At 40.4% G+C, this 13,729-nt stretch overlaps 1 protein-coding gene across 1 annotated transcript; it reads right to left on the bottom strand.

Moving 5' to 3' along the window:
- Nucleotides 1-6,863: 6,863 nt before the first annotated feature.
- Nucleotides 6,864-7,799, bottom strand: LOC129779915 (probable cyclin-dependent serine/threonine-protein kinase DDB_G0292550). Its single transcript, XM_055787686.1, has one exon. It carries the CDS (start codon nucleotides 7,797-7,799, stop codon nucleotides 6,864-6,866), a length of 936 nt encoding a protein of 311 aa, XP_055643661.1.
- Between the last annotated feature and the right edge of the window lie 5,930 nt (nucleotides 7,800-13,729).

A 13,729-nucleotide genomic window follows, 5' to 3' on the forward strand; every position in this document is an offset into this window, starting at 1 on the left:
AGTTTAAAGGAGCCAAACTCCTATCTGTATTGTTACAAGTATATATAATCATTTTTCATTAATTCTAGTGTTAATGAAGTAGAGAACCGATTACTCGCGGTTTGCTCGAGTTTAGAAGGGTGACATTTTTTTCAGGAAAAGGAAGGGATATAAGGATATGTTGACAATGTTCACACTCACATTCGCACTCACATTCATCATACTCAATTCTTAAGTCTATCTTATATCTAATATGTATTTACATTTCACGTTATTCTATTGTTAGTAAGAAGGGATTTAATTTCTCGCGAAGGAAAAGGGAAAGGAAAATATAAGGATATAAGGACAATCACACACGAAGATCGATAACTTTTAAGAAGACGTATATTTGGGACATGTAATCAAGGTCTAACCGAGCCAACACATCTCTCACCGGCACATTGGGCTGTCTTCCTCTGGCCCGAAGAGAGTTTTCTAAATTCGATCTGGCAACAAGATACACCTCGCACGACCAAACAACGTGTTCACGATCAAACAATTCATTGAAGGCGATTTGACGCTGATAAATATCGCCTTCAATTGCACCTACCTACCTGGTTAAAGCACTCAAAATTTCTCGTATTCTCTCAAGGAAGTACGGCGAGTGCTTTTCCGGCCTCACTGAACGGATAGCTTCGACAGAGCTAAGACTATCCGTTACAATGTAATAGTGTTCAACAGGTCGTGAGGCGACGCTGTCCAGCGCCCAGTGTATTGCTGCCAATTCAGCAATATACACTGAGCAAGGATTCTGAAGACTGTGGGAGGTGCTAAAAAATTCGTTGAACACTCCAAATCCTGTGGACTCATTCATAAAGGACCCATCAGTAAAGTACATATTATCACAATTGATACGCCCATATTTTGCATTGAAGATTTTTTTTTTTTTTTTTTTTTTTCTTTCTTTATTAAAGAGATTTTCAGCCAAAGGCTGGTTCATCTCTAAAGCATTGAAGATCGTAGGAACGATCCCCGATAGAAGATAATCTGGAATATCATGGATTTTCTCCTTCATGAACAGATCAAAATGTACAGAGGAATTGATGTAGTCAGGAAAACAAACACGGTTGGGAATATACGAAGAAGGATCAACCTGCATGGAGATGAATTCATGATATGAAGTCATGAATCCAGAATGGAAATTTAGCCCGATCAGCTGCTCAAAATTTCCGATCACCAATGGGTTCATGACCTTACACCGGAGGAAGAACCGAAGAGATAATAAATTGAAGCGATCTTTTAGTGGGAGTAGGCCTGCCAAAACCTCGAGACTCATGGTATGCGTTGAGGGCATACATCCCAACGCGATACGGAGACAAAGATACTGAATTCGCTCGAGTTTAATGAGGTGTGTTTTGGCAGCTGATTGAAAACAGAAACTGCCATACTCCATCACTGAGAGAATAGTTGTTCGATACAACATTATAAGATCTTCTGGATGGACTCCCCACCAGGTGCCGGTAATTGTACGGAGAAAGTTTATTCTTTGTTGGCATTTTTTACTCAGATACCTAATATGGGCCCCCCAAGTACATTTGGAGTCGAACCAGACCCCAAGATACTTGAATGACATAGGATGAGTGATCGGTTTACCCAAAAGTTGAAGCTTTGGTTTTGCTGGTCTGTGCTTCCTAGAAAAAACCACCATCTCTGTTTTCTCCGTGGAGAATTCGATCCCTAGCCCAATGGCCCAGGTTGAAAAATTGTTCAAAGTATATTGTAAGGGTTCTTGCAGGTCGGATTCTTTTGATCCTACGACAGACACTACTCCATCATCTGCAAGTTGTCTTAAGCTGCAATTTTGTGTAAGGCAATTGTCAATGTCGCTTACATAGAAGTTGTACAAAAGGGGGCTTAAACATGAGCCCTGAGGGAGGCCCATGTAAGAGACCCGACTTACTGCCGAATCTCCGTGAGAAAAATTCAAATGTTTCTCACAAAGCAAGTTATATAACATATTATTCAATAGAGGCGGTAGACCCCGAGAGTGTAATTTGTCTGACAAAACCTCTATTGAAACAGAATCAAAGGCCCCCTTTATGTCCAAGAATACTGAAGCCATTTGAATTTCTGAAGAAAGCAACGCAAGACAATCATTCGTCCCCTTGCCCCTGCGGAACCCATATTGTGTATCTGAGAGTAGGCCATTCGTTTCAACCCATCGATCAAGGCGAAACAAGATCATTTTCTCCAACAATTTCCGTATACAAGACAGCATTGCTATTGGGCGGTACGAATTGAAGTCGGACGCGGGTTTTCCGGGTTTTTGAATAGCTATAATTCGCACTTGTCTCCAATCATCTGGAACAACATTATGCTCCAGAAACCGATTGAATAAATTCAACAAGCGATGGTTCGCCACATCAGGGAGGTGTTTCAACAAGTTGAACTTAATTATATCTGTTCCTGGAGCCGAATTGTTACAAGAAAGGAGAGCAAGAGAGAATTCTACCATCGAAAACTCGGAATCAAGATCGCACCTATCTTGTGATATATCTCGAACAATTTTTTGCACAGGAACGGAATCGGGACAAACTTTCCGTGCAAATTTAAAAATCCATCGATGTGAATATTCTTCGCTTTCATTCGATGAAGAGCGATTTCTCATGTTTCGAGCCACTTTCCATAATTTTTTCATTGACGTTTCTCGTGACAAACCTCCCACGAAAGTTCGCCAATAAGCACGTTTTTTCCCTTTGATCAAGTTTTTAAATTGATTTTCAAGGTCCAAATACGTTTGAAAATTCTCAATGGTTCCACGTTTTCGAAAAGCTTTAAATGCGTTCGATTTATCCTGATAAAGCTTGGAACATTGGCTATCCCACCATGGATTGGGAGGCCTTCGACGAATAGTGGAGCCTGGGATGGGTTTCGTTTGAGCGCGAACCGCGCTGTCATAGATCAAACGAGAAATGAAGTTATACTCCTCCAATGGAGGCAAACCGTCTCTGGAATTGATGGCTAGAGCAATCGCGTCCGCATATTTTTTCCAGTCAATGTGTCTTGTGAGGTCATATGCCATGTTTATAGATTCAGAAGAATTCGACCCAATGGTGATGGAAATTTTGATTGGCAAGTGATCACTACCGTGTTGGGGTCCTGGATTACATTCCACTTGCAATCTAACGATAGTGAATTCGAGCAAAGCGAGAGGTCAAGATGTAAACGGAGAACGGGTTGCTCATATGGTATTATTCTGTTTTTATGTACAGTCTGGACTTTATTGGTTTGATCATCTCTTATTGTTACGTTAGGATGTTTAATGTCAATTATTATATATGGTCCTACGTATACTTTGTCTAATTTGGATCTGTTTTCGTTTGATAGAAATACTAGATCATTAATGGCTACTTTTGATGGTCTAGCCATGGTTTTCTGTGTCTCATTTCTGGCTTTTCTTACCTTATCAATTATTTCCCTAGCGGTATTTGATGCTATTTGTAGTTTATATTTAAGTTCTTTGTAATATAAATCCATGTTGTAAATTGGTTCTACATATGTGCTTGTTGTGAGGTTTTGTGGTAATTTAGCATTCGTTCCAAAAACTAACTCGAATGGAGTGTATGAGAAATCTGTGTGTGGTGTTGTGTTGTAGCAGAATGTGTAGTAAGGCAACCATTCATCCCAGTCACTCTGTGCTTGGTTGACGAATTGCCTTACGTACTCGTTAAGACAACGATGGTTCCTTTCCAGGCTTCCTATTGATTGAGGGTGATATGGAGTGGAAAAATTTTGTTTAAGCTTCAGTAATGAAGCTATGTTTTCGAATAACTCGTTCTTATATTCAGTTCCTTGGTCTGTTTGGATGAGTTTTGGAATTCCATAGACCAGAATTAAGTTTTCTATGAAGGCTTTGGCTATGGTGGATGCTTGTTTGTCTATTGTGGGTTTAATAATGATGTATTTTGTTAAGTTGCATTGAATGGTCAGTGCGTATCGGTTTCCATTATTGGATCTGTTAAATGGTCCAATTGTGTCAATCGATACGCAGTCGAATGCTTTTTGGGGTGTTTTAATTTCGACGAAATTTTCGTTTGTTCGTATTGTGTGTTTATTTTGCTGGCATTTTATGCACTTCTTGATGTAGCTACTGATATCTTTTTTCATGCCACTCCAAGAATAGAGTCTGCTTAACTTTTTGTATAGTCTGGTGACTCCTGTATGTCCACCAGTGGGTGTATCGTGATTGTTTTTTATAATTTCGAACCTTTCGTTTTGGCTTTCTATCACACGCTTGGGTGTGTAGAGCACTATTTGCAAGTCTTTGAGCGTGTCATTACAAATCTTCTTAAAGGTTTGCACGCTGCATATTTGGAAAATTACGCTTGATAACGCTAGAGCTATCATGCTAATTTTCAAGTTTTTGGCCATATTTTCAACTTTCTTTACTAGTTTTCCCAGGGATTCTTTTGTGTTGCTTGCATTTTCAATTATTGTCGACGACTTTTCTTCGGTTCTTTTTTTATTCATTATTGCGCATTTCAAATTTTTGTTTCCGCTAGCGTTTGTTTCTTTATTCATTTCTAATGCGCGTCCGCATAGAAGTTTAGGTAGGTTTTGCCATTCTCGGGGTTCAATAGCCTCGTACGCTCTGAGCTGATCAGACTCAGTATCGTCGGGGTTTGAATTATTGTCTGTAATTTCTGTGTCGTTATTCGTTTCGTTTAGTTTTCTAGTCATTGCTCTGGTTTGTATACCCAGGACTTTTATAGTTTTGAGTGCCTCGGAATTAATTGCTATTCGTGATAGCGCATCTGCAGTCACATTTAGCTTACCTTGAACGTATTTTACATCAAAATGGAATTCTTCAAGATCCAACCTCATTCTTGTGAGTTTTGATGAGGGATCTTTCATTGAAAATAAATATACTAACGGTCTGTGATCCGTTTTTACTGTGAATTTCCTCCCGTAGAGGTATGGTCTAAAGTACGTAATTGCCCAGTGAATTGCTGTCAATTCCTGTTCAATTGTCGATTTATTGGCTTCACCTTTTGTGAAGGCTTTGCTTGCGTATGCAATGGGTAGTTCTATACCGTCGTTTTCTTGGGCTAAGACGGCGCCGCATGCTATTTTTGAAGCATCGGTTATTAGGGTGAATTCTTGTGTGAAATCGGGGAATTTGAGAACTTTTGGTGAGATAAGTTCGTTTTTCAATTTATTGAATGCATTTTGGCATTCGGGAGACCAATCAAATTTTGCGTTTTTTCTGAGCAATTTGTTTAATGGGTACGCTATTTCTGCGAAATTTTGTATGAACCTCCGGTAATAGTTGCAAAAGGCAACAAAACGCCTCACTTCATCTGCTGATGATGGTGTGGGGTAGTTTGTTACCGCTGAAAACTTTGATTGGTCGGGCTGTATACCTGCCGCTGAAATGTTGTGACCTAGATATGTTACGTCTGGTCTGAAGAAGGAGCATTTTTTGGGATTTAATTTTAGGTTGTAGTTTTGTAATTGTTTGAAAACGTTTTCCAAGTTAATAAGGTGATGGTTTATTGAGCAGCCGACGACGATGATGTCGTCGATGTAAAGGAATGCACATTCAGGTGGGAGTCCGCTAAGTGCTATGGACATCATTCTCTGAAAGCTATTTGGTGATATATTTAGACCGAATGGTAACCTATTGAATTCGTAGTGACCGTTAGAGGTCGAAAATGCTGTGTACTTTTTTGATTTTTCGTCAAGTTCGATTTGGTGGAAACCTGACATTAAGTCTAGGGTTGTAAAATATTTGGCTCTGCCCAAATGATCGAGGATTTCGTCGATTCTTGGTAGGGGGAATTTATCTGGGGTTATCTTTTTATTTAGTTGTCGAAAGTCAACCACTAATCGCCATTTTTTATCTTGAGTATTTGATTTCTTTGGGACTAAGAGGATGGGAGAATTGTATGGTGAGGTGGAATTTTGGATTATTTTGTTATTTAGCATGTGGCTGATTTGGTTATTTATTTCTGAAATTTGTGCTTCCGGGGTTCGATAATTCTTTATGTAAACGGGTGTCTTGTCTTGAAGGTGAATGGTTTGCTTGTAGAAGTTGGTGGTTGTCAATATGTCGTCTTCTAGTGCAAAAATGTCGTTGTATTTAGTGCATAATTCTGTTAATTTCTCCTGGGCATGTTGGGGTGTATGATTCAAATTGAGTTCCTTAATCAGTTTCTCGTGTCTACCTTTTGGGTTTTCTCCTAATTCCGTTGTAATGTGATTTATGGTGTATTCTTTAAGGGGGATAGTGGTGGGGGCGAAGGTTTTTGGGATTGATGTTGGTGTGGTATTTGTGTTAATTATTGTAATGAATTGTGAGTTTGGGTTTATTATTGTGTTTGCGCAAAAAATGCCTGGTTTGATTTCTTGTGCGATCACAAGGGCATCATCGTTTAGGTTGAGTGACGGGAAGTGTTTTATAATTTGGCATCTAGGGGGAATAATGTAATTGTTTTCCCAGCTATCTTGAATCGGAATTTCAATTTTGGTGTTTTCATAGTTGAAGGTCATTAGCCATGTTTTGAGGCATAGGTTACATTCATATTTGGTGAGGAAATCTCTGCCTAAAATGCCATCTGCAATTATAGGAAACTTGTTGTTGACGATTTGAAATTGGTGTGGAATTTGGATATCGTCAAAAATGATATTTGTATTTGTGCTCGCTATGGATTCGGTCTTTCCCTCCGTAACTCCATTAATAATGCATCTATTTCCGGGGTGTATTAATTGTTTTCCGTTAATTTTTTCTTCTTTTACTATTGAGATGTCAGCGCCTGTATCAATTATTAATATACATGGTTTGCTTGACATTTGTAAGTATAGTGTAACGAACATTGAACAATTCACGTCGCATTTAAAAATATTTAATGTTGGTCTCCGTAATGTTTGTTTTCCTCCAATGTCAATGCCGGTTCGGACTGGAGGGCATCCGTCGGTTGTGACTCGTTTCCCGTTAGGCGGATGTATTGCTGAGGGCGGTTAAAATTTGTATTCCGCCTATTGTTGTTGTTGTTATTTCGCTGTGGGTTTATGTTTGAGAATTGGTCTCGAACTTGGTTTTGCTGGCCAAAACGGTTATAGTTATTACGCGGTTGGTTTTGGAAATTATTTTGGTTGAAATTGTTGCGGTTGAAATTGTTTTGGTTTCTACCGCGGTTATGGAAGTCGTTTGGCCTGCGCCTGTAATTATTATAATGTGTGTCAACGTTGTTGTTGAAACGGTTGGCGTTTCTGTTGGTTTGCGAGTATGCAAATACTGATGCGCTCGCATTATTTAAGTTTTCCTCCAACGCTTTAGTCATCGCGTCGGAGTATGAATTGAAATTCCCTGCTCTTATGATGAGCGAGGTTTTTTCGTTTTTTAACCCTCCGGCTAAATGTTTGACGCCTTCTTTGTTTGCCATAGATTTGGCAACTTGGGGCGGAATTTCTTTAGCGGTGTACGCTGTTTCCAAACTGAACACCAATTTTTCTAAATCCAGGCAAAATTGTTCGATTCCACCGTTTTGTTTCAAGTTAGCCATTTTAGCTAGAACTTGTTCCGGTGGGCTGGTCGTTATTTTAGCTTTTAAAATTTTGCTTATCTCGCTCACCGATGTCGGTGTTTCAGTGAATGCATTTCTCGCCCGTCCCTCTAGTTTGGTTAGTATGACGTTAATTATGGTTGCTTTGTTTTCCGGTGTTTCAAATGTTTTCACCAAGTTTAAAGCGTCAGCGAAGGCTTTCAGTTTGTCTATGTTTCCGTCGAATTGCGGAACTATAGACGATGTAGTCTTGATTATTTCGAGTATGCTAGCCATTTTCGGTTTTCTTTGTAACCTGAGGCAAAATAGGACGGCTAGCGCAATTTCCTTGAGTGTTCTTGGTCTACCCTTTTCGATTGACGCCTTAATTGCGTTCAAAAGTTGGTCCGCCTTTTCGGTTATTTTTATGATTTCTGAGCCGTGGGTTGTGTCTAGTAACGTAGACGACAATTTTTTAATCTGTTTCACAAGCGCTTCCGCTTCCGTGAGGCGTTTGGCTAAGGTACTTTTCCTTAGTTTTCTGACCAGTTCCTGTTGTATAGTCAGGTGTATATGTTTTAGTTTTTGTATATTCAATTGGATGAGCTTTGTTACTTCGTCCATTCAAGGAGACAAGGAAAAATGGTTATCGGTAAAGAATTTATTATGCTGAGGCTGCGTTCGAACGCATGTTTTAAAATTTTCGAATTCCTTCAGACGGTGTCGACTACGGCTGCGTGAGCTTTTGCCGCTTGCATAGCATGTGCATTCATGCATGCCTTATATGCTTTGTATATTTTCGAAATTAGTAGTATGGATATGAGGGCAAGTGTGACGCAGATAATCGCTCCTTGAGCTTCGTGCATTACACTGTGGTTCTCTAGGTGATTTAAAATTTGGATTTGAGCGTCGCCCGTGTTACTAACGGGTTTGGTATTAAATAACCCCATTTTCAACGGTACATATGTAAAACCAATTTTGTGGGTATTGTAATTGCTTTTTTTTTTTTTCTAATTCCTACTACCTATTCCTACTGCCGCGTGGGTATTACGATAAAAAATATTTTGTGCCTCGACTATAAATTTATTACATGATATCCGTATATAAAAGGATTAGACTAACTCGAGTCTGACTTACGCCACGTTTTCTCCGCAAGTGTCCTCTTCTCGGGGGTGGGGGGGGCGTGGGTGCCTCTGCGTCCGTCAGATCTCAGGGGTGTCCAGTTGGATCCAAATCGATGTTCATTTTTTTTTTGAAATACTGCTTGGCTTGTAACTGCTATTTATTCTGTTCCACTACTTCACTGTCCGCTGTACGATTGTGGTTCCACTTATGTTTTATGCTCGTACACTGGTCATTCGTCCTTCACTTCAACGTGGTTACAACCACTTTACACTAACGGTTTTTCGTGGGGTTCAATTTCTTCGCCTTCTTGGCGATTTTCACCGAATTTTTCTTTATTCAAATTACCCGCACTCACACTGCACCCGGGACGGTTCAAAAGTTCGTTTAACTTCTTTTTTTTTTTTTGTAGAGAATTTTTCAGTAATAACCAGTCGGGTCCAAGGTCCGCATTTTAGGCTGACTTCAACACGCGATCACGGAATCGGTTCACTGATCGTAGAACTTGGTTAACTGATCGTGGAGCGCGGCTATTGGTTTCTGTAACGATAGCGATAACTGGCCATTTGCCACTTTGCCATCACGCGGGCCATTTGCACTTTTTCACTAGTTCCGAAGTGACTCGGTGTCACTGGTCGCCATGTAAACGAGAAGAAGGATCTTACGCCATTCAGTGGCGTCGACTTTCGGATTTGGTAAATTAATAAACACAAACGCTATTCGTACAAGCGTCGCCTCTCTACTGTATATTGTCAACTGACATCTGTGTCCAAAGAAAAGACTCTCGGGGCTTAAATACTAGTTTACAAAAATAGGCTTAAACTCTACACAGAATATTTACAAATTATGCTGGGCGGAGCATCGCACCAGCAGTTAGAGTGGGCTGTGATGGCCTTGGTCAGACGCGTTCTTCGGAGAGAGAGAGAAAGCACTTCTTTGTGGGTCAAAGTAAATAGGAAAAGAAAGTGCTGAAACATGTGTGCCGGATGCGCGCCACATGTTTGGTTAAATTTCTGCTGCTAGCTAAACTCGCAGCGGGGCGGAAGGAAGACAAACTCGCCGCTGCCGTTGGTGCGCGTCGAGTTATACAATCATAAATAGTAAACGAACCCTTGGGCCAGATTGCTGGCTCGGGTATCGTATCACATTTTATGTTTATATCGCCCAGCGCCCTCGGGGGTGGTTTATTGCCTTAGAGGTCTTGAATATTGATGAGTTGGGTTTAAGCGTGATCATATTACAAAGAGCACTTGGGTTAGCAGGAGGTTTAGGTACACGTGTTGTTTCCCCAGTATTCAAAACGGTCATATTGAAGCTGTTACAAAGGTCATATATCAACGATGAACGATTGTCGTCGTACTGTTCCCCCCAGGCAGTTCCGTGAGAGTTGAAGTCTCCCAAGATCAATCGTGGCTCAGGAAGGTGTGAGCACATGTCAACAAGTTGCTTGCGGCTAACCGCAGCTCTCGGAGGCCAATACAAGCTGACAATACAGAGGTCTTTGCCTCTGATGTTTGCATGACAAGCAACAGCTTCTATCCCTCCAATAGGTGGAAGGTCAATTCTAAAAAATGGGTGGCACTTATTAATCCCCAATAGTACCCCTCCGTATCTGTCATCGCGGTCCAAGCGTATTATATTAAAATCGTGGAAAGAGAGATCATTTTGAGAAGAGAGCCAGGTTTCGGACAGAGCAAAAACATCACAATTGAATTTATGAATTAGAAATTTGAAAGTATCCAATTTAGGGATAAGACTACGACAATTCCACTGTAAAACAGTGATATCTCCGACCTCTCTATTTAAATTAGACATCAAGAGAGATAATCATTGCAAGAAGGGGCCATGTTTGCATCAATTGCTGCAAAATTGTCTTTAACACTGGAAGCATTGAGATGACAATGGTTCTGATGGAGTCGGAAACGTTAAAACACGTGAAGATTTGATCCACAAGGTCAGTCAACTTTATAAATCCCGATTGGGAAGTTGAACTAGACGGAAAAACAGGGACAGTTGGGGTTTTTGATGTCCCCTCGAGTGCTGGGCCGTTCAAAGGTGAACCATTCCCACGGAAGCCAGGAGGAACCTGATTTTGCTTGTCCGCTGCACTCGATTTTTTAGACATGCTAACAGGGGGTATAACCGGTGGGGCTTGTCCTTGAACTTTGGGAGTGGTCACATTTTTGCGCCGGGGATTCCCTTGGAAAATGAACGGTGTGCCCCCGTTAGCTGTGTCCGCTTCCATTTCGTCAACGGGCAACGTGGCGAAGACATTTTGAGTGTTGATTGATTGTTGTTGGGCAAGTGGAGAAGCGCCCTTTAAAATATCTGCAAAAGTGCGTTTTGAGCGTTCCTTCAAAGAGCGCTTCTGTTTCTCCCAGCGACTCTTGTAAGTTTCACAAACTGAGAGCACGTGTGGGGATCCCCCGCAATATGGACACTTATGCTCAGTCGCACTGCAGGATTCCCCCACATGTTGCTCTCCGCAAGTTGCACAGCGCTCCTTGTTGGCACAATAATCTGAAGTGTGACCAACTGACTTGCATTTGTTGCAAGTCATGGGCTTTGGCACGAAGAGTCGCACAGGCAGTCTCAATTTGTCCACCATGACGTAGTCAGGGAGGGCCGAACCAGCAAAAGTTACTCGAAACGAGTCTGACGGCGTGAATTTCGTTTTTCCCTCTTCTTGGGATACTTTACCTAGTTGGCGACTGCCCAAAATTGTAACGCCCACCAAAGGGAGTCTTTTGTATTTACCAACTCCTTCTTTTATCAATTGGCACGTCAGACCCGTTTCAGTTACCACCCCCGAGATTTCTACGTCATGGGAGGGCACGTAGACACGATACTCTAGGGTGAACCTCTCGTCGATCACAATTGCATTTGCGTGTTTCCGATCACTCACGACAACACGCAGTTTGTTCGGCCTAACCTTAGAGATTTCGACCACGGAGGAATAAAATCTTGCCAGATCTTTCGAAACCTGAATGACATTAATAGATTTTCCTTTAGGTTTGGGCCGGAAAAAAACAACCCATGGACCAGCTCCAGGTGCATCGTCTGGATAGGCCTTGACACGAGGAGAGGAAACAACTGAGGGGGAGGACGAGGTCGATTGTTGAGCGGGAGCGGGATCAGTAGGACTGGGAGGCAAGTTCGGGAGTTGAACGGAAGCGGGAGATTGAGGGGGCGAAGAGGAAAAGTTTGCCAATTTTCTTGAGGGAGGCTTGTTGAGGTTAATTAACTCTTTCTCTGAAGAGACATCTTCTGAGGGGGGAACGCGTTTGAGCGACTTCCCAGATCCCGTTGTAGCTAGTGAGGAGGAAACAGTAGTTTCAATCTCCATTTCAACTTGACCTTCTGCCATTACGGCAGATATGAAATAATATAATTTTGGATTCTTCTATCTTCCTAAACCTAATATATATATTATACCTAAATCTCACACCAATGCGAATGAAATGAAACGGTGTCCCAATCGAACCGCGTGGCAATCGCTCGGTACAGCTGCAACGGTGAATCGCACCACCACACGATGATGGAATCGATGACGATGATAAAGCACACACAGCGATGATACGGCACACGCTACAGCCACTGATAACGGTATAATCTCCACTGTATGATAGACGCGAACAAATTTGCGACCGATGTCTTCGGACTGCGCGAGCTGAATGTGTGCTATCATTGGGAGGCGAAAATAATGAGGGATATTCAGGTGTTCATATTCACCTGAATATCCCTCCCTGATATTCGAAATCAAAATTATGAATGAAAATTTACTTTAACGTATCGAATATTTATTTTATCTGATGAAATAAGTGGTTTTTTTCCAATATCACAGAAACATATTGGACGAAAACTGTGTCTAATGATGATTTTATATTATAATAGTAATTATTTGTGGAACAAACAGGAAATACATCGACAAATGGTTAAGTGAGTGTCAGAACTACATGTGTTAGGTAATCAAACAATATGAAGTAAAAATTTTCATTCAAACTTTTATATTTTTACACTGCACTTGGCCCTTCAGATCTGATAGAGAATAATTTACCTCCCAAGAATAAATATCGCCACCAGGCGTCGACACTGTACATTTGTCATCGCAAATATAAACAAATCGGACTATATAACGCACACCAACAAACCACCGCATTCGTGAAACTGAAAATGTTTTTTTTTATTACAGAGTCAGTTTGGCACTGACTCAGTTTTATAAACGAAGCATATTTGACTTAAATTGGATAATTTTAAGTATGTTAAATAATGCGTCAAATTTCGGTCAGGAATACGACATTTCTTTTTCCCCAACCCTATATATATTTTTTGGGAATTAAAAAAAAAAGTTTTTGAGAAAAATCAATTTTAATTTTTAAAATAACTTTTTTGTCAGTGAAATTTTTTTCCAAAAATTTGTGGTGTTTTTTTTGTGAAAATTTAAATAATTTCCTACATTTCATACTTTGCCAAGAATTTTGTAAGTATCATAGTTTTTAAGTTATAAATTTTTGTAAAAAATTAAGAAAAAAATTTGGTTTTTCCAAAAAGTAGTCTAAATATTTTTCGAATATTTCAAGTATGCAAAGTTGCTTAAATGACCCATGTCTTTACACCCACAACGCTTCACTGCTATCTGAGATGGTGCTGCCAACGGCCAGTCAAGTTGGCATGAAATTCGTTTATTGTTTTGTTTCGAATCACTATTTCTCGCGTCATTGTGCAGACATCTTCTATGATTTTAGTAACGCTTGCGCACTGAATCTAGACACGTGCTCTCCAGCAGATGTTTTATCAGAATTGATGACAATAAAGTGGTTGTCATTTTGTAAACCGAGCAAGTGTGATCTTTCAATAATTCGTTTTGTTCATTCAAAAATACTTCCAGCTCGCCGGCAATACACCTGGCTTTAGACGAAATGAGATTAATTGCGAATGTGTGGATGACCCTGCAAACATTAAATCGCATAACAAGCGTATATATAACATCATATGCCCTACATTTTGGTTGGCATATAATGAGCCTAACTGACATATGCATGCAAAAGTGGAGGCCATATACATACATGGAAAATACTTACCGAATTTGTTTGGATGAATATGCA

The sequence above is a fragment of the Toxorhynchites rutilus genome, chromosome 1, assembly GCF_029784135.1.
Source record: "Toxorhynchites rutilus septentrionalis strain SRP chromosome 1, ASM2978413v1, whole genome shotgun sequence".
Classification (NCBI taxonomy): Eukaryota; Metazoa; Arthropoda; class Insecta; order Diptera; family Culicidae; genus Toxorhynchites; species Toxorhynchites rutilus.

Coding starts and splice junctions, on each gene's coding strand:
- LOC129779915 (XM_055787686.1), bottom strand. CDS start 7,799: ATGGCTAGCATACTCGAAATAATCAAGACTACATCGTCTATAGTTCCG.